Raw genomic sequence first — 22,537 nt, 5'->3', positions numbered from 1 at the left:
TCAGCCAAAGCCCGGGGGGGCGCGCGCGTTTGCTTTTCGCCGCCAGAGTGCCTCAGTCGACGAACGGTGTCGTTCTGTTTTTTTCACAGTGCGCCGTCGTGGCGAACAGCTGTTTTCGTGGAAATAACACTGTTGGCTGTCTGCCATCGACGTCCCCACCATAAATAATTGCCAAGCAACTGTAACTGCGTAGCACCGCTGGTTCGTCGTCGTCCGTCAATCGATGTCATTATCTCGAAGGAACACGGATCCGTTGCCTGCTTCAGTGTCAGTGTGCCCATTCTCAATACGGACGCCGCCGCCTTCGGTCAGTTCGGTTTGCCCGCCTGCCGCCGCCGTCGTCGTCGTTTCATCAGTCGCTCTGCGCGTGCGCCTCGATTCCATACGACGACAATAGCGACATTCACACCGGAGTCCAGTGGTCGCAGTTGGTAGCTGTGTCCGCACACGCTCGCTCGACGACCCATCGTTGTCTTGCCCTCACTTACGAGTTATTCTCTCTCGACGGGGGCGTTTGTCAGCACGTCCTGTCATTGTGTTAGCTGCCGACAGTGGCAGCTACCACCCCCACCCGCCATTACAACATCCGATCATCTGTTTACCCTTACTAGTTACCTGAACAATACCACAAGAGCGAGTGAGTAGTGTCCCCGAGTATTATAGTGTACCATATAGATGTTATTTATAGTACTATTACCGTGCTTTATAGTGGAAAATAGGATTAGTTAGATTAAATCTAATATTTATTCAGCGCCACTTCTACGCAATACAGTAAACTATTGAATTATTTTAATATGCGTAATTAAATATTAGTAAATGTTAACCATATTAACTATGATATTGTCTATGTGTTAGGTCGACTACAAATAATATTCTTGATTTGAAACATTGATATTGTTTGTTGCTGACCGTACGCGTCTTCCAGACGCCTTTAATCATCTCTATAAGCCATGGACGAAGATATGGACTGCCCACATATCGTCGACGCGGCCGAGAAACTAAAGTTGGATGTGGAACAGATCAGAGCTACACTCAACAACAGGAGTTGCAATGGTGAGATGTCATGTAGACACATAAAATAGAGAGTACATGACACCACAGTAATAAATATATATTTTAATGTAATGTGGTAATGACGTCTCTAACAATTATTATTATTATTATTATTATTATTATTATTATTATTATTATTACTATTACTATTATTATTATTATTACTATAATAGGGCTCTTACTGTAGTTTTTACTGTTATTATTGTTATTACCTCTATTGAGGTGAGATAAGGATTGGTCAATTGGCCATATAGGTTCAAACAAGGTGGGTACTCGTTTAAATATTTTAGTTTTTATAATCCTTCTAAATTTATGTTAAGAACTGAATTTTGGAACCGGTCCAATATGTGATCTACCGATAAACGGCTGGTCAAATGTGTGATCTACCAATAAATGGCTGGTCCAATGTGTGATTAACTATTAATTATATATTATATTCATACTGCAAAAGTATTTTTTAAATCTGATAAAAAATCATCAAATATTTGAGTTTGTACCGGGTGACATGACCGCCACCATTCTTCTTTAAGTTGGCGGTCTAATAGTGGAGATGCACCATTAACTTTAATATTATACTTAGACTTGACTAACTTCCATAACGACTCTATTGTTTGAGTATAAGCTCAATTTCAATTCATTAATAATTATATTTTTATATAAATATCCCATTGTTATAGTAGAATTCATTTTAAAATTTAAATCGTTACAAAACAAGTTATAAAAAAAAATTGAAAAAATTAATCAACAAATGAAATGACATGAATGAATGCTAAATGGTAACTGAATGTTTAAATGATGTATTTTAAAAATACAATATAGTCTTAAAATCCATATCATATCAATAATTATATAGTGTAAAATATAGATATGTTTTCAGTAGATCACGCATTGGACCAGTCCCTGAATTTTTTTTCAGAAGTAGATTAAAAACTTTCTGCCTAGTTAAGCTTTTGCATATTATAATTTAGCATCTAGTTTTTTGGACAAAATGATGACTATTAATGTGTGAGCTTGTTGTTTTGGTATTCCTATGACTACAATATTAAAATATTGATGAATATATATTTTCACAATTATAAACTGAAGTTTATCAGTCTAATTAATCTTTAACCTTTTGTTATAATTTTAATCATTAAATTAAATAATTTTTTTATATTGCATGTAATTTTATTACTTTTATAGTTTTATCTCACAATAATGAGTAAAATACTTATATCTAATTAGTGTTTGATTTGCTATCCTTAATATGCATATAACTTTAGAAATATAATTGCCTGGAATGGAATTTGAACATTTTTTTGCTCATTCTAAGGACAATTTTAGGTATTTATTTTTATTTAAAAATAATATTTGGTGATATCTTTATTTGCAGTTATTTTTAAATTCCTTGGCAGAAGAATAATTGTGTAGTACCTATACTTTTCCTCCTCGAGTATTTGCCAATTTTTATTTTTCTCAGGTATCAATTCAGATAGTACTAAAAATTAGTGATTAGTTACTGTATACATTATATTGACATAAAATAATTATAGAATGTGTTCAGAAATGTATAGCAATATGAATTTTAGATTAGTTAAAAATATTTGGGATGATTAATATTTAAGTCTTGATTATTTTTAGAACAAATTTGTCTTATTTGAGTTTACAATTTTAACTTTAAAAAAAATGTTTTGCCTGACCATTTTTAAGTAGATTATATTCTATTTAGGCTAACAGTAAACCATCTCACTAATGCATGCAGACTAAATTGTTACACTCTCGATCTCTTAACTCTTAAGGTTGTCTAGGGGCTCTGTCTTAATTCATATTCTCGTCAGTGACTATAGTAATGTCATGTCATGTCGTGTCTACACTTTTTATTTATTATATTACCGTTCAACCATTTTCAATTATAAGATATCCATGTTTCCTAATCTAAAAAGTTAGTAGTATTGTACAAAATCAAAAGTCTTATAATTATTTATTAAACAGTTTAACCTATTAGAGTGATCAAAATTAATTTCCTTAGTCTAGTGTTTCTTAACCTTTTTGATATCATGGAACACCAAATAGTACCTAATATTTTTTTTAAGCAAAACCCCTATGAAAATTATTTTTAAATATAATTAACTATTACGTAACATTAAAATATTATAATGTGTGCACGTCTAACGATTATTCTCACTAGCCGTATTTTGAAAAAAACATTTTCGTAGAACACAAATTACTGTCTTAAATACTGCTTTAGACAATCTGATTTGATTTTATATAAGGATTCCGGTAAAAGCCTCAGTAGTCAGTGGCCCAGTACAGCTTTTAAATAGATTTTTCATTAATTTTCAATCAGTAACAGTGCAACTGTTTTTCCAAAGAATGGAAGTAAAAAATAGATTAACTAAATTAATTGTTATAAAATTTGTTATTATTTTCTGGATAAGTATGGTTTATGAAATGAGATGGTAAAATCAAATGTCAATCTTTTTCATTATAAATTAATGTTTTGCCTTAAAAAATCATAATTATATGAAATTAATTACGGCCTACATATTATCAATACTATGAAAATATATTGATTATCAGAATTTATATTTTAGTAAATAATTAAGTCACAGAGCCACATAATTTTTCCCTTCATCTCCCAAAAATATAATATTAAAATATTCTCTATTTAACATCTATTTACAATATTCCTTTTTCTTTCTACCCCATGTGCAACATAGACAAAACATATTTATACAAAATAAATTTTTTTTAAGGCAAGTAATAGTAAATTATAAAACTAATATATTATCAAAGCTTCAAAAATAATATTTTTTATTTTTTTTTAAATAATTAATTTTACTCTTTGATTACTTAAAAATCATATAGAAAATCTGATATGAATGTAATTTATCTATTTTGTGCACGGGTCTGAGTAAGAAAACAAATATTGACATCAAATAAATGTATTTAACATCAAATAATAACTAAAATTTAAAAAAAAAATACTTAGAATTTTTGGTAACTTTGTTTTGTAGTTTAAAATTTTAGTATTAAGAATTGTCATTACATTTAGTCTTTCTTCTTTCTTAATCAATCATTACTATGGATCTCCTCTTTTTAATAATGGAAAATAAAACAATTACTAGACAAGTAATATGTATATAATAACCTACTTAACGTAACAACAGAAATTTTTGTTTTTGATTAAAACAAGGGATTGCTGCATTGCTGGATTTTTTTTAAACTTTTCATAAAATTCTAAGGTTTTTAAGTATGCTTTCAAGTATAAACACATTTATTCGAAAAATATCTTTCCTAATCATCCTAATCAATATATGTTTCTTAAACTAATTTTGTCTATTTTTGGGGTTATATTACTGATATATTTTTCTTATTAAATGTCCCAAAAATATATTACATTTCAAACATTTTGTCATTTTTTTCTTTTTTTCTAGTTCAGATTTAAGTTTATTGAAAAATTAATAAATGTAGTTATCTTACAATATATCACTATTATCTCTATATTTTCATCACTGAATTTTTCTTATTTTTCATGTGTTTACTTACAGTTTCTTTTAAGTTTTCAATAAAACATTAAATTGTAAGATTTGAATCACAAATGTATTCTTATTTTGTACAAAGATCATTATTTACATCAGTAATTAATTACTTATGTATTATAATTTATTTTAACAGATTATATTTGTTTATTGCTTTAATTAAAGAATAAAAGAATATTTCTCAAAAATAACAACTAAAATGGCATTTTTTAGTTGTCAATACTTCAAATTTCAACTAAAATTGTTACACTAATAACAGCACCAATAATTATATTATTTTTAATTGTGAATAGTTATGAAATCAGAAATTTCCAGTTTAACCAATTATTTCAAAAACAAACAAAGAAACTACTATTACACATTTCAATACTTTTTTATGCATAAGTAAAAAACTCAATACTTTCAAAACGTACACAAAACAAAATATTTGATTTATTAAAAAATTGATTATCAAAGCATAGATAATATCCTTGATAATATTCCCCTCTATTTGTCAATTTAAATTTAGAGAATTTAGTATTGTTATAGATTTCATCGTATTAAAACTCATGAACCATGTTTTTCTATTGGATGGCGAGTACTAAATTATGTAACTAGTATTATTGCTTATCTTTAGAGGTCAGAATTATAATCTTTTAAAATAGTCAAAATAAGATGCTATTCCCCTAAAAAATTGATAATATTTTTTAAAAACTAGTTAAATATGTAAGAAATATGCTTTTACAGTAATATATTCTCCTAAATTCAAAATATGCTTTCATATTTAAAAAAAAAATACAATCTAATTAATACATAAAGGTCATCAGTTATGATACAATTCTATATGTTTACTGGAATTTATTTTTTCATTTATTTGAATAAACAATTATAGGTACCTAATAATTTAGTTTAAAAAAAATGTTCATTAAACATTTTATTAACTCATCCCATATTGTTATTCCGTTTATAGTTATCTCAATAATAACAGACTAAAAACTTATTTAATATTATTAATAATTTTTGTCTGTCCCTACAACACTAAATATCCAAATTCTATAAAATTAATCGTTATATTTTCTAATATTCTTTTTAATATAAAATATTCTCAAATATGCAAAAAAAACTTTTGCCATTGAGTTATATATAATTCATAATTTTTATAGATTTTAAACCAAAATTTGACTGCATAAACTCAAAAAAAAAAAATATGCAAAAGAATATTATTCCGATCTCTAATTATCATTATCCTACATCTATCAGAATAGATTTTGGTTTGCCTTATTTATATATAGTTTGTATAGTTGTATTTATATTATATCTGGAAAAATTATTTCTATTGTCCTCCAAATGCATTGCAAGTTATATCCGCATTGTAGCATATAGGTACTTTATTTAATACTTTAATTATTTAACATAATTTATTTTTGTAAATTTTTTCACAATAATAATTACTCCGTGTATATATCGATAATCTGTATCCCAATAATTAATTATTAGTATATTGATAATTTATGTTTCATTGTTCCAACTTTTATAATTACTTTTTTAGTAATTTAATTTAATTCAAAACAACCCAGTATTATGAAAAACTGACTAAATTTTGTAAAATTTGTGTATATTTAATAATTTAAATTTTTCTGTTAATCATTAATTTTCAAAGTCTACCATATTTTTTAAAAACTGATAACATTTTGGTATGTGGTCCATAAATATTTTGAAATTTTTGACTAAAGTCATATTTAGGGTTTAAAGAATATTATCTTTGTTTAAATATCTTTAAGTTGGTGTGAATAGTCTGATTTACATTAGGTAATGATATTTTTCATAATATATTGTGCCTGTTTTAGATTATAAGTACGATCCATTTTTTCAGCATTATCTTGAATTGAACATCACCAAAATAAGATATTCTGTAACATTGTTTATATAAACATGACATTACTTTGTAGTCTGTAGTCTCAATAATTGAGAATTAGATTAGATTAAAGTAGCGTTTCATTCTAAAAAATCTGAGATATTCAAAACATTTTCTGCATTCTAAAAAGACTATTTTGGGACAAAATATTGTTACATAATTTTAGTATTACGATAATGATGTTTACAGGATTAAACAAGTCCATTAAAAAAATAACCCGCTGCACTCAATAATTCTTATCCAATAACATAAGTTTTAAACATTTTAATTTGAATCTTATGAAATATTGATAACTTAAGCTAGACCCTTTACAAATGACTATTTATATTAGATGGTTTTTATGTTTGTTATATATATATTATATATGTATAAATATAATTAATATGGTTTATATTGTAGACATATTAATCTAGACCATAGTGGTAGAGGAGGTTCTTAATGATTAAATATTTAAATAAATCAGTAAATAACTATAGTTTGTAAACATTATTTATCATGAGCTTCCCTGTTGTACTAGTACATCAATTTACATCTAGTTACTAAGTAATCAGTATGAGTGCTGTTGCATCAATTCAGCTAAAAATTTTATACATTTTTATGTTTACAGTAAATGCTAATATTAATATAATCATTCACATTTTTTTCTCATATTAAACAACAGAAAAATAATTTTGAATAATATTATATTCCTAATTTTGTATTATACTTAATTGAATAATAGTATTAGGTACATTTATATTGTTTCTTTTAGAGTAATTCAAAAATAATAAATTTCATAATTTTATATAATTATTTTATCTTGTAGTATCATGCTTCAATTTTTTATGGATATTTTGTGTGATAAATTAATATACCTTTTACATTTTATGGGTTTAACATGTTTACATTGTCTAATTCTTACTTTGTAGTCCTATGACTTAAATCAATCATTTTTACATTTTTCATTAGATCCTAAACGACTCCCATCTATTGTTTGCTTATTTCCAAACGGCTTCTGTCAAAAATGGTTTTACGAACACGTAAATTCCCAAACGGCTTCCGTTGAAAAAAATGTACTAACAGGTTCAATTGTATGATTGTAAATTCTACAATAATTATTAAACATCTGCACGCCTGTCCGAATTGTATTCAAATATATTTATAAATAACATTGAAATTATCTACTGAAACAAATATGATTTATATTTTACTATTGTATCACCTTGTATTTGCCTTAGGTTAGTTTATAAAATATTTGTTTAGATGATTATATTGTAGTAATTGTTTAGTTGTGTTGTACCTAGCTTAGTATTGAGCTTAGTATATAATAGAAGTTGATATTTGTAGAGAACGAGGTTGCAAATTAAAATATAGTTGTTTGTTAAAATGTATGTATCTAGTTTTCAGTAACAAAAAAAGTAATTATTACACTTAGTTACTTCTAAAATTATAATAATCATTGAATTTTATTTATTAGAACTGGTGTTAAATAGTTTCTGTAATATTTTGACATTTGGTTTGCTAGGTGTTTAAAAAATAAAAATTATATAAAACTTAATTTCAATAACTGAACCTGTAAGATATATTTTATTAGATTTGGTCTATCATTAAAACTGGTTTTATATTTACAATTGTATAGATTGAAGTTCTAAATATTTTTTATTTTATTTATTTATGTCTTACCTATATATCAGGTTTTTGTTTTATTTTAACCTTTAGTTTAATAATAAAAAATAATTTAATTTATCATTTAATTTAAAATCAATATGATCAACTTTAGCATAATAATCTGTATGTATAGTATATTCTAGAATTGTTCATCAAATGTGATGATTAATCAATTTTCTTAAAAATTTTATGAAAACTACATTATCCTATTTTGTCTAGAAGTAAACCATATGCAATAGAATACATTTTTTGTATAGCAATAAATTTAAATGAATAATTAATATAAAAAAAAAAAATAATTATTTTGTTCAAATTTTATATCATCAATTTTAGATTATTAATAATTTTTACAAATCTACTTAAATGTGTTAAAATTTGCTTAAAATTTAGTTCAAATAGATAAATACAAAGAAATGAGTTATTATTAATTATTCACATAATTATAGTCTTCAATCTATAAATGTATAGTTTTATTAGTCATTGTTTTTGTGGGAAATATTTTATATTATTTTTCTAACATTTCTTATTGTAGTAACTTGTTTGCTTGTATCTGTTATCACATTTTATATACAAAATATTGTATCTTATATTAATTATGTATTTTATAGGTTTAACCTTATATAGTATAAATTCTATAATTTGGTCCTTCTTAATAGTATTACATAGGTAATTAATACAGTATTTACCAAAATATGTACTTTGATATCTGATGTTTATAGGAATGTATGATCTTGAGGAAATAGAGTATGATAATAATGTGAAGAAAAATTTGGAGATACATAAATTCAAAATAATTAAGTCTAAGCAAATTATTTAGTATTCAATAAATTCAAGTATTTAGGCTCGGGTATGAAAAATAATATAGAAATTAAAAGACAGACCTTAGAATATATTTGTAAAGTGAATGAAGTGAAGGAGAGATTACTAATATCTATAGATATAAATGATACATAAAAATAAAGGAAAATATACTATTGTAGAAAAACTGTATCAGTGATTGAAGTAATAATCGTAATTTATTGAATTAATTATGTATTCATTTAGGAACTACAATTTTACATGAAAAAAATATTTAAAATATGTGTTGTTAAAATAATGTGTTGTTAATTTTAATAAACGTATAACTAAATATTCAGTTAATTTGATTCGAGTTAAAAAAAACTAAATTTAGTATTTTTTTCAGTTTGCTTACGAGTAGATCAATTATGGATGTGCATGGAGTGTCGACAAATTCTTTGTGGACATAATGCTGCAGGACACAGTACTGCACATTATGAATTCCACAAAACTCATTGCATATTTATAAATATAGAGTCTGCTGCTATATTCTGGTTAGTTTAAAAAATAATTGCTATATTATTTTATTGACCTAAAGATGTATTTCAAAGAAAATATTTTTATTGTTTGAAATATTATTTACTAACTAGTCATAATATTATGTTAAATTTTTAAATATATTTTCATTGATTTATAATTATTATATTTTATAATATTCACAGAATTTTTAAATTTTATTTTTTGTTTTTAAAGTTTCAAGTGTAATTCTGATATCGAACCAAAAAACCATGATGATGAACTTAACCGTCTTCGGCAATTTATTTTGTATAATCGTGGACCGATTGCAAATAATAGTAACAAAAAAATAAGACGGTAATTATTTTAGTAAAATTAAAAATAAACAAAACAAAGCGACCACTGTATTAAAGCTTAATATATTTTTATATATTTAGGAGAAAAGCACCTAAAGCTGCTAAGCCAAAAAAGAATAGTTTTAAACGAGGTCCTAGAGCTAATAAAAAAGTCATTAAACCTAATGAAAATGACTGTCTTATGAATTCAGTTTCCCAGATTCTTAGGTAAATATTACTATTGATTAAATTTAAAGTGTTATTTAAAAAAACTGAAATTAACTGTATGATTAGATTGTATATACAGAATATAATGTTTAAAGTTTAAATATTTGTAAATGAAATCTCAAGTATTTTACTGATGTCTTATTATATGCATTCTATCTGATATTTGATGTTTTAATTATTGTGTTAATTTATAAATATTAATTTTTTTTTAATTGTTCACTCAATTATTTATATAAATTATCTATAAAAATAAAATATTATCCATAAATTACTTATTTATAAACATTTTACTGCTATTGTTTTTTTCGAGGTTTTTTTAAAAATATTATCATTGATCATAATTTTAAATTTCCATATTATAGATAGTATACTTTTACTTGGCTATATAGCCACTATTATTTTTATAACAACAGAATACTATTTCACAATATTTTTTAGTTCACTCCTAACGCTAAAAATATTATCATATATATTGTATACTAAAGATTTGTATAATTAATGCTATCTATACATATTTTTTGGTTATTATATGCAATCTCTACAAAAATGTTTGGTATGATCTATCAATTTATGTTTTATGATGTCATATTCAATTCACTCCAAAATTGTTGTCTATACATTGTTTTATATGTTAGACAAGTTAAGTGAACATGCTATGAAAAAAAAACAATTTTATTTTGAATTACCATTAATGACTTGTCAAAGATATCAAGGAACCAATTTAGTCTTATTTTTAGATATTCTTATTTTGCCTTTTAAGTTTTTAAATTATTAAATATATAGTATATTGAACTAACATATTTAAAACAATAAATGTATTAAAGCTTAATATATTTTTAATATTTAGTGAACAAGAACCTCAAGCTGTTAACGAAACAGCTAACGATCCAAAACAAGCACTTAAAACTGTCGTACCAAAAAAAGCACTCAAAGCTAAACCTAAAAAACCACTCTTTAAAAGAGGTCCTAGAACTAATAAAAAAGTTGGTATATCTAATAGTGGAAACAATTGCTTTATGAACGCGGTTTGGCAATCGCTTCGGTAAATATTATTTTACTACTCGTTAAAGTTTAACTTTGTGAATTCTGTCTTGATAAAAATGTAGAGTAAAATATGTTGTACTTAATTTTTTGCTAATCAAATATATTAAACACTTTATTCACACTTCCCTAATAATCTCTAAAACATAATTCTAGTTTTTTTTTTTATTTTGATTAGAGTTATTGTTTCTCATATGGATATCTGTGTTAACTTGTGTATTATAAGGAATGAAATATCTTTAGAAATTTTTTTGCCTTACCAAATGTTTACACCATATCATTGTTATGGTTCATTATCCCAATAATGAGGTATTTTTTACACCTGTTCGGATCAACAAATTTTTATCTTTTTTATTAGTACAGTTAAAAAAACCTTGTCAACTTTAAACTAATTACTTCATATACAAGACATCCATGTTAACAAGTAAAAGACTAACTATGTAGTTGAATTTAATTTATATACTATTATATTTTACTATTTTTATTCTGAAAATCAGCTCCAGACAAGAGATTATACAATCATTTTTACTACTTACTGTCAAAATAATTTTTTAAGTGTCACTATAAGTAACATTATCTGTCCCTCATCATAAGTCATTATCTTCTGTAGTTTTATGTCAATATTTCTAATAGGTAATTTAATTTTTATTATTTATATTTGCTCTACTTTTTGTGGTAAAATTCTAACTCTTATTTCTTTTTGATACTCTTAATATTTAATCATAATTCTATTTTATATGCAAGTTTTTTATTCATATTTTTAAAAATCATCTTACTATTAGTATTATGCTTTCATTTAGTTTTATGAGGGATCAATTAACATTATTAATCAGTATAATATTAAATAGTATTGTTTACCCATTTAAAATAGATGTTTATTATATTTATATCCTATAAATTTAATACTAAATATTTTATTTTCATTACTTTTATGCTTAATATATAAAGTATATTATATTCAAAAATTCCTTTATTGTCACTAAAAATTTAGATGATAATAAAAAACTTATTTATTTATTTTTTAAAACTTATTTCTATAATTTTTTTTCAAGTAGACTCTTTTAGATATAGATAAATAACTTCTAATCAACTAATTTTATTACTTTTTTGTGTAAAATTTAATAGTTATTTTCTGTTCTCAATGATAGCTGTAATCTCCTCTCTATTGCTATCAAAAATTAAGTCTCTTTATATTTTTTAATATTATTTATTAGTTTATTATCCTTATATGTAATATGTGTCATAATGGCATCTAAGCTATTATGTTTTTTGGCAAAAAAGATTAAAAACTATTTATTAAAATAATACCTTAAAATTAACTCCAATTAGGTAGATCACTAAAGCTTTCTTTTTCTAGTGTTAGCTATCTAAATAAACTAAAAATACTGTATTCCATCATAAATATTTTTTATGAGTATATTATACTTTATGTTTAAATAAATTATTTTATTGATAATTCATTAAATTGTATTAATTTAAAAAATTTCTTATAATATATTCCTTTTGTAATTTTATGTTTAAGGCACTACTACTAGTAAATTATTTAACTGAAATAAAAATCTTCATTTTTGTCTACTAAACGGACTTGAACTTAAATAAATTTATCTATGAATAATTCTTAGTTAAAAGTGTGAATTAAGTATTAATTTTAACTATAAATACGTGAATAATATATTTTAACTTGTACATGATACTCATATTTATTTTTCATATTTAAGTAATTCATTTTATCTAATTTTTCAAATATTTCAGCCATCTAAAACCATTTATATATTGTATGAAATTGTTCGAACTTGCTGAAATATGCAATCAAAATAATAATAATAATTCAGATCCAAGGTTGCAACATAGTATAGCCCAAGAATTGTGGAAACTATTGATGACATTAGTTGAATGGCAAAAACCCGCAAGCTATAAATTTAGAGAAGCAATTTCACCAACTGCTCTTCTCTCTATTGTCTGCAAAATTAAACCTCGCTACAAGTTAGTAATTAATAAAATATATTTAGTAACATAGATACGTTTTAAAATGAAAACAGATATGTATATTTAATAGGGACATATAATAGTAATTAAAATAGTGATGGGCAATGATATAGTTTTAAATGTTGATATCATTCAAAATTTACTGATATCCTATTGTAATCAAAATCCTTTTTTCGTTTTCACTTAACCAAATTTATATCACACTAAGAAATTTAACTTATTTACTTAATTAATGCTAATTATTCTTTATTTTAATACCTAAATATTGGTATACCAGTGTCATACATATTTGAATTACAATAAAATTAAATTGTTTATATCTTGGATGCCTTAGAACCTACAAATAAAATGTGATTCTTGAAAAATAATATAATAGCAATAAAAGTTTGATATTGAGAAATTATTAATCGATATAAAATGATTATCATTGTCCATCACTAAAATTAATTATATAAAATAATTTATTTTTCTATTTATAAATTAATAATTATATTTTTATAAAGTAGTGATAGTGGTATGAATACATTAAGTTGTTAATTTAATATATGAAGAAAAAGCTACTCCACTTTAAACATGATCATGTTTTAATTTAATGGAACTATTTTTATATGGGGTGTAGAATTTACTTGATTTTATATATGGGTGAATAGTTGTATTTAATATTTTCTATGAAGTATAAAAGTGACTTGCTAATTATTAGCTATTAGGTATGACAAAATGAGTTTATTAAGAATTATTACATCTATAAAGAATTTCTGTATAACAATTTTATTATTGTAGTATTGTATTTTATACAAATTTCAAGAAATTTCTAATGTCATCACTCATCTCTCATCTCTTTTTATAAAATTTTAATCCTGAGTGTCTGAAATAAATGTAGGAATTTCAAGAACGTCATACACTACAATTCATTCAAGATACAATGTATCTACCCTTTTAAATATATAGATTTTATCCATTTATTTTTCAAATGATTGAATCTTACAATCAATCAATTTTTTTAAATATATTTGAAACCAATGTTAGTTATTGTAAGTGGATGTATTAAAGAAATTCTTTATATATTAAATAAAAAAATTGATTTTTATAATGGAATTTTTGATTCTTAATTAATTAATTATATAATTATAACATAACCTTCTTTTCAAATAAAATATAAATAAAGCTAGAGAAATTGATATCATTTTTATGATCTTGTGGGCTTTGATTAAAATAAGTATAATTTAAGTTAGAATTTTTACTTAACTCAATTGATTCCAGTTTCATGTATCCAATTTCATATTTATTTAGCGAAAAAAATGAACTTTCATTTTTTCCCTCTCATTAATATGAATTTATGAATATAATAATATAAACATAATAATTTAAATTTATTTGGTAGTTATTGTTTAAAGTATTCAAAACATAAAATTTGATTTTAATTTAATTTTATGTAAGTCAATAAGTTAAGTATTTTCTTAGTATGTATATAACTATTTTTCTAATAAGCATTATACTCTTTTAAGTATTTATAAAAGACTAAAGAAACAAACATATTTTTTGAACAAAATGTAATTACTAATTACAGTAGAATCTCGGTAATCCAACATATCAGACCATGCTACTGCCGGATTAACAAAAACGTCGAATTAGTGAGGAGTTCACAAAAAACGCATTTTTACTTATTGAATTTCACATTTTTACTCGTATTAAAAAATGATTTAAAAATCTTTTGAGAGCAGTTTTCTTTTTGTTTATTAGGATTTAATCTGTTATTACTTAGTTTTATCTAACTGTTTATCATTTATGATAGTAAATTTATATATAAATACATATTGGTACATATAGGTTAATACAGCCGGATTACTGGACGTATTGGATTATCGAATGGCCGAATTACCGGGATTCTACTGTATTTATGGTTATATATTATTAGCATAAAATTATTTGGTTTTTACTTTTTACTAGTTTATGTATTTATTATTTTTCTGGTTTTAAAGTTTATGTTTTATTACAATTAAAAGTCTTGTTTGATATTAATAACTAGGGTTGGAAGTTGTAAGAATTGCATATTGTACAGTATGCTTTCAATTTATAGCAGACCAAACTAGAAATCTGAACTGTACAATAGAGAGTTAAAAAATTGAAAATTGAAAACGCATATTATGCATATTGCATATTTTTCTAGAAAAAATTGATTGTTTTTCTTTTTTAAACTGTTTATTTCTATTAATATTGAATATAAAACTCAAAATTTTCAACAAAGATATTTATTGTGATTTCAAAAATACTGAAAAAATATTTTTAATTATATAAAAAATCAGTTGTAAATTTTTTTCAGTTATATCATAGTTTTTACATATATTATTATTTTATTGATTTATTAATAACATCTGTTGTATTTATTTATTTATTTATTTTTTTGAATTCAGAATTTTTTTTTGCATATTTAACATAATTTTTAATGCATATTTTATAATTTTTCGTGCATATTTGCATACATAATTTACCTTTTTTAACTCCTATAACTTCCAAGCCCTATTAATAACAATATAATTAGTTGAATGAATACTATTTGTAGTATAATGTAAACTAAAAAGTCTCAATATTAATATGAAATTATCAGTTATATTATAAATAATGCTATGTATATTTGATAATTATATTGTACTAAAATTATAATGAATATTTAGAGGATATCATCAACATGATGCTCATGAATTTTTGATGTTTACATTGGATACTTTACATTCCGAGTTGAAAGATGAAAAAAAAAAATTGTTGTTAGAGGAGGGAATAACAAATCAAAATCCTAATAAAATTGATACACTTGTGTCCATGATGTTTCGTGGGTTTTTATTAAGTGAGGTGATTAATTTTTCACTTAATCACTATTCATTTTTACTGTTCTATAATATAGAGTAAGGCGTAAATTTTTACTCGGCTTAAACAAAATATAAATGGTGTTAAAAATAATAAAGTATCAAAATTTTAATAACCTATTTTTATATTATGTAATTTAAATTATATTTATTGTTTTATGTTGAAAAATTACTTAAAACTGTCACTAATAATCATTTAGATTGTTGAACAAAAGTTTTATTTAAATGTTTTTTAGTTAATTATATATGTTAATAGCTTACACTTTTAAATACCATTTAGACTGTTTTTATGAAATTTGATTCAACCTTACGCCTTACTCTACATAACATATTATGTAAGCTGATCCATGAAAAGTGGTACAAACATATTATCATATATTCTATTATAAAAGAAAAAATAATCTGCTTTAATGGATCATCTTATATCTTATAATAAAATATGAATTTTGTAAACAGATTCTTTCAAATTGTATGTTACATTATATGATGGGTGTTCAATTTTAATAAATTTAGTGATATTTTGTTCAATTTTTAGTTCTTTAACTTGATAGAATTTTAACTAATTGTACTCTAAATACTAAGAAATAAGTCCACAAGAAAACACTTAAAACTGTATTTAATTTTTGCTCTCTAATAACATTTTAAAAAGTGGATATAATAAGGCATTTTAATAAAATACCTATGATATTAAGATTTTATTGATTTTTAGTTAGCATTTAGGTAATCAAAAATAGAACATTCTTATTTTAATTATTTCCATAATAGTGTACCAATTTACCCTAAGTAAATTACACATCTATATAAATGTTATCAATAGTAGTAACATTTAAGTAATTGTTTCTTCGCCTAATTTCAATTATTGTAAATTAATATAAAATATTGTTAGTTTTATCGTTTTATTTTATTTATTTAGAAATCTTTAATTAATTTTGAAATATGTAAAAAGTATATAGCCTGAGAATAAGAAAGTATTGCTCTGTAATCTAAAATTTGTAAGAACCATCTTTAAAAACAATAATATGACACCTTATTAATATTATATTTTTAAATTTCCATCATTTGTGATCATACAATTTGTAAGAATCTGTATATTTAACTCAGTGAAAATAATTGAATTGAATTTTTATTAGGTATGCTGTTTAAAATGTAATGAACCTTCCAGAACAAGAGATCCATTCACAGATATGTCACTAGATGTTCCAGATTATAAAAATGCTGACCCATCGGTGATTCGACCAGTTGATCTTTTAACTGGTAAATTAAAATTAAATTGTATAAATATTTATATAATATTTTTACGATTAAAAAACTTCTTTTTCTAGATTGTTTGGCACGTTATTTTGAGATAGAAGAATTAAATGAAAGAAATTTTTACTACTGTGATAAGTGTCAAAGCCTACAAAAATCTACTAAGAGATTTTGGCTTAACGCTTTGCCTAATGTAAGTTTTTGTTTTTACTAAACAATAGCATTACAATTCTACTATTCTATACTTAACAGAATGATTATATTTGTTCAGGTGTTATGTCTCCATCTTAAACGGTTTAGATGGGACGAAACTTATCGTACTAAAGTCCATACATTTATTAAATTTCCTATGGAATCATTAGATATGTCTAAATATTTGGATGATGAAATGAAAACAGTATTTGTTAAAGAACCTTCATACATGTTTGACTTAGTTGCAGTTGTTGTACATGATGGAGAAGGGTAATTAAAAATAAAATTCTGTACATTTATATTATTAATCATGTATATCATTTTCAGAGGAGGATCTGGGCATTATACTTCTTATGCTTTAGATGATAAAGAAGGTAATATTAAATAATTAATATAAAGTGAAAGATTAAAACAGTTAAAGTTTTTTTTCAAAGTGCAAATTTTTATTGGCTTAAAATTTTGCAAAAAAAGTTTAGATTTTTCATTCTCAAGTTATGATATCTAAATGAAGTTCTAAATTTTTTTTTAATGATAATTGGATCAGTAGTATTTTTGAATTTTATACTTTTTATATTGAAAATATTGAATTTCATTAAAATAAATTCCGAAAAATTGAAGTTACAAAACCATAGATTTTAATAACAATTTGAAAAATCACTGAACTTAAATTACCTTTATGTTATAAATACTTATACATTTTTCTATAATTTATTTTTTTATAATTTAGATCAATGGTATGAATATAATGATGAAAAAGTACACGAAGTTGATGCGTCTTTGGTAGAAAATGTTCAAGCTTATATGTTATTTTATATTAAGAGGGAAATGAGAATTAACTTTTCTTAGCAATTACTTGAAGGATAATTTGGACAGCTGTAATTTGAGTATCAACATCTCATTTGTCCTAATTATATCCTTTGATTGTTTATAAAAGAATATCTATTTAAAAATAATTTAAACAGTATTCTTATTGTATGTTTTTATGCTTAAAATGTCATTATTGATACATGATTATTCACTTATTATTACTTTTTTTTTTCTAATAATAAGGTTTTTTACACACAAATAGTGATTTGAATTATATATTAGTTGAATTTTTAGCATTTAAATAACTATAGTTAAATTTTAATAGTTTTTGAATATAACTACATTTTCATATATGAATCACATTTTGGTGGCTGGGATAATTATTTAATCGTGATCTCTGGTTTTATTGATCAATATAATATGAATTATAATTAAATTTAAGTTCAAGTAATAACTACAATCAAATACTTAAAACTTGAGTTTTAAAAAATGAATTTGAGTAACATGGTTAGACAATTAACTTTTATTTCACCTTTTAATGCTTCAAAATTTAAGACTAATTAATAAAATAACAACTTGAAGAGAAAATAAATGTTAGGTTTTTATTTGTTACTTTACACTGCCAATTTTTTTTTTATTCTTATTTTTTTTAAATATTTGTTTTTTAATTAATTTTTGCTATGATCAATGATTACTTTTTGTTGAAAAACATTCCCAAGATTTATTTAAATGTTTATTACTATAATCAATAAGAATAACTAAATTATTGTTTTAACGGTTTAAATTTTAAGTATGGTAATGAGTTTAATTCCATATTGACCATAAGTATATACAGCATTCATATAATTTTTTATTAAATTATAAAATGATGTATTTTTTCATTAAATGAATACAATTAATATAATCTCATAATAAATAATATTTCATAAACATTGAGGTGCGATTAAATAAATCAATTGATAAAATTTAATTTGTTGCAATGATGGATTTAAAATAATTAAACCAGGAATTTGAAAAAAAAAATGTTCTCTACATTTGTATAATTTCTGTGTTATTATTAATAATTATTCAATTATTTATTCTTAACTTACCTATTTTTTAAATTTATAACTGTTAACATTTATGTACAAAAAATTACATTCTTAAAATACTTGACTAATCGATGTTGAATGGATAATTTGAAACAACCCAATAATACTACAAAAAACTAATTTTTGATTTCATTATAAAATACAAATCGAGATAATGAAAAAACAGATAAATAAAAAATTGTTAAAAAAGAGTAAATCACATAGTTATTTTTTTTATACAAAGATAAATAAATCGATATTATCTATATAATGTTTAATTTAATAAGTTATTTTTCAGTAACTATTACTAATAACTATTATTCATTTATATCAATTTCTTTTTATTTTAATAATCTTGTTCCTATATTAAGGAATTAAAAAATATATTTATTATTGAGTAATTATAATATTATTTTTAATATTAATTTTTGTCATACATTACTTATTGTAATTAAAATTATTGGTGAGTTTTATTTTTAAATAATAATTATTTTAATGGTCTTAAAATAAAACAAGTAGAACAGTAGTATAGTATTTGTATGATTTTTTGACAAATATTAATAATTAACTAATGCATTTAAATAATGTATTATATTAGAAAATTATTGTTATCATTATTTTTTTTTTTAACTAGACAGGTTAATTCACTGGGAATTAATTATTTTATGCATATAATCTTAAAATATGTTCTTATTATACAATTATAATATATCTAACAAATCTGTGTATGTGTGTGTGCTTTTTTTTTCAAATTTGTTTTCCATATAATGTATCTTTATTGTGGATTTTTGGTTTTAATAGCTGTTAAAAATTTGAATACCTATATGCATAATGTATGTTTATTATTCATTTTATTTTAAATAACTTAATTATAAAATAGTTTTAAGGTGTAGCTATAATTTCCTTTAATAATTATTGTCAAAACTTCATAATTTTTGTTTAGATATATGAATATGTATTACAAATTACAATATAGTTTTAAGTTAGTAATTAAAAGCATGATCCAATAACTGGATATTCTTGTTTTTTTAAACAAAAAAGTTTTAAAGCAATTGAAATTGTATTTAATAATTAAAAAGAAAGAAACGATCTTTGTATTTACTGTTTAACAAATCTTTCACTTAAAAATATAAATTAAGAAATCTGGTTATTGAATTAAGCTTTTATTTAAATACAGTAGAACTTTAATGATAGAAAAACATAAATAATATGTAATAATTATAAAACAAGCATTTTCCTAATATCCTATTAACTAAAAATAACTTCAATATTTCATTTGCAATATTTTTTTTTAGTCTCTTAAAATTAAAATTATCAAAGTTCTACTGTATTTTGAAAAATAACATAAATTATATTTATTAGATTATTATACATTTTATTATTAATTAACTTAATTTAACTATGTTAAGGTTATAATATTTTAAGAGTTAGAGAAGGCTTTGCAGTATATTAGTACTACTTATCAATTCGTTTTGAAAACCATAACATATTAATTACTAACACTTTTTTGTTTTTTAATTTGAGTGTTATCCAAAACTTAGAATGCTAACGTATATATTAAAAGAAAAAATATATTACATTTTAACTGAAAATTGCATACCTATAACTTTTAGAACATTTTAACATTTAAATAATATTATATATTAAAATTTGTTTGGAAATAAAATAATTTGGTGTGCAATTTTACGTCTTTATTGTAACTTAAGTGTATAGGATAACACTTAAAAATCTAAAAATGCTGATTGTAATTTTGAACAAATGTGTTCTAATTTTTAAATATATTTAATGATATGTTGTCTTCTTTTTCCCACTCCCTGATAATTATTGCTATCATGAAGCTAATTTTTTTATAGGATTGGCACAAATCACACATGTGCTGTTGTATTTTCGCCCATCTATTAGCAATATTTGAATTGTTTCTTATTAATAGAAATTGTTTTATTTTGTGCTCTTCCAGTACTTTGATTTTTGTCTTGTGTTCTTTTGAAATAAGATTCTATTTTTAAATCCTTTCATTTGACAACATCAGATGGTCTGATTTGGCAGCCATTGTGTCTTAACTTTTAAAGTGTTATTGGTCAATTAAGTCTTCCTATTACTACTTGCCGCCATGCACTTGATTTGATTTAATATGCTCGATGGCAGATCTGAGTTCTACTGACTGGCTTAACTTTTGATCAAGTTCCTGTGAAGTAGAAATTGTCTGTTTGTTCTGTATGTATATGCATGACAGTTAATAAGTTAATAATTTGACATAGAACCATTCTACTGACGGACGAACTGCAGTTATTTGTTTATAAAATTATCTATACCTCTGTCGATATGCGTATAGAATCTACCTTCGAATTTGAGGTTTTTTGTTATATTCTTGTGAATAACAATTATATAATTTTCCGATATTATTGAAGTCTTAAACTTCTACCTTATATTTATAAACGGAATGTCTGGTAACAGATATATTTTCTACGTCCATCGGAAATGACAAATCTATTCAATGTCTCCGCGTGTTCGAGTCTCTACTGACATTACGTCTCCTTATATTTTATCGTCGTCGGAGATCTACCTTCAAATTTGATGCAGTAAACAGTACCGCCATTAGTTATCGTTTAATTCAATATTTATTTGTACTTCCATCAACCACTCTACGGACGAGACATTCTGCACATATTGTTTCTACCTCCGTTACTATCTCTCTGCCTCCGTTCGGGTTGGTTCAGTTGTCGAGTCCGTGAGCGACGTTCGTACCATATTTTTTTGTAGTTCCACCAAACACGTAACATTTCTTCCATCTCGAGCAGTGTTCTCTTCATATTATCTACTTTCGAATTTCTGATATTTGACGAGTTTGCGCGCAGTGGATCTCGTGTCTCCGCTAAGCGTGTCGTGCCGAGATGGATTGAAAACAATTTCTATTTTAATCGACGTGAATGTTAGTGGGAAATAACAAAGTATATTGTACGTGTTACGTGATTAAACTTTGTACATATTTTAGTCGAGATTATAAATAATCGACGCCCCACAAGTAGGAAGCACATATTACATAATATGCGACGTGTGTATAGACTAAACCGGAAATCAATTTTTTTCTATACGTTAACTCGATATTTTTTTTTTACTGGACGACAGATTAGACAAATTTCTGCGCCGAATTGTTAAATTTTTATTTGACGTCATCGATTGGTTGACCAAATAAATGTCATACTCCTCATCCCGGGTGTCGTCCAAATATGAATTTCCGTCTAAGATAATTAATAAGCGTTGTTATATGTACTTTAAATGCGGCTGGACTTGATTTATAATATAAAATGCTGCCCACTTGCTTCCATTCGATTGAGATTGTTCCTTTGAACAGTCTTCGAGT

The 22,537-nt window shown here is 23.8% G+C and overlaps 1 protein-coding gene across 1 annotated transcript in view; it reads left to right on the top strand.

The window, feature by feature from the left end:
• LOC112594356 (ubiquitin carboxyl-terminal hydrolase 3-like) overlaps positions 1 to 18,296 on the top strand; it is a gene marked incomplete in the record, with an annotated part of 23,335 nt that extends 5,039 nt beyond the window's left edge. The window contains 13 exon segments of the mRNA XM_025339108.1: positions 1 to 637; positions 856 to 1,053; positions 9,299 to 9,446; positions 9,646 to 9,765; positions 9,846 to 9,971; positions 10,819 to 11,013; positions 12,765 to 12,995; positions 15,671 to 15,845; positions 16,990 to 17,113; positions 17,182 to 17,300; positions 17,379 to 17,569; positions 17,627 to 17,673; positions 18,027 to 18,296. Coding sequence (XP_025194893.1) covers positions 951 to 1,053; positions 9,299 to 9,446; positions 9,646 to 9,765; positions 9,846 to 9,971; positions 10,819 to 11,013; positions 12,765 to 12,995; positions 15,671 to 15,845; positions 16,990 to 17,113; positions 17,182 to 17,300; positions 17,379 to 17,569; positions 17,627 to 17,673; positions 18,027 to 18,145 — 1,698 coding nt within the window.
• Positions 18,297 to 22,537: the final 4,241 nt, after the last annotated feature.

The sequence above is a fragment of the Melanaphis sacchari genome, unplaced genomic scaffold (genome assembly GCF_002803265.2).
Source record: "Melanaphis sacchari strain LSU unplaced genomic scaffold, SCAv2.0 Contig22_pilon_pilon, whole genome shotgun sequence".
Lineage (NCBI taxonomy): Eukaryota > Metazoa > Arthropoda > Insecta > Hemiptera > Aphididae > Melanaphis > Melanaphis sacchari.
Note: the sequence above shows the minus strand (reverse complement) of the source record. Positions and strands in the feature narration are given on the sequence as shown.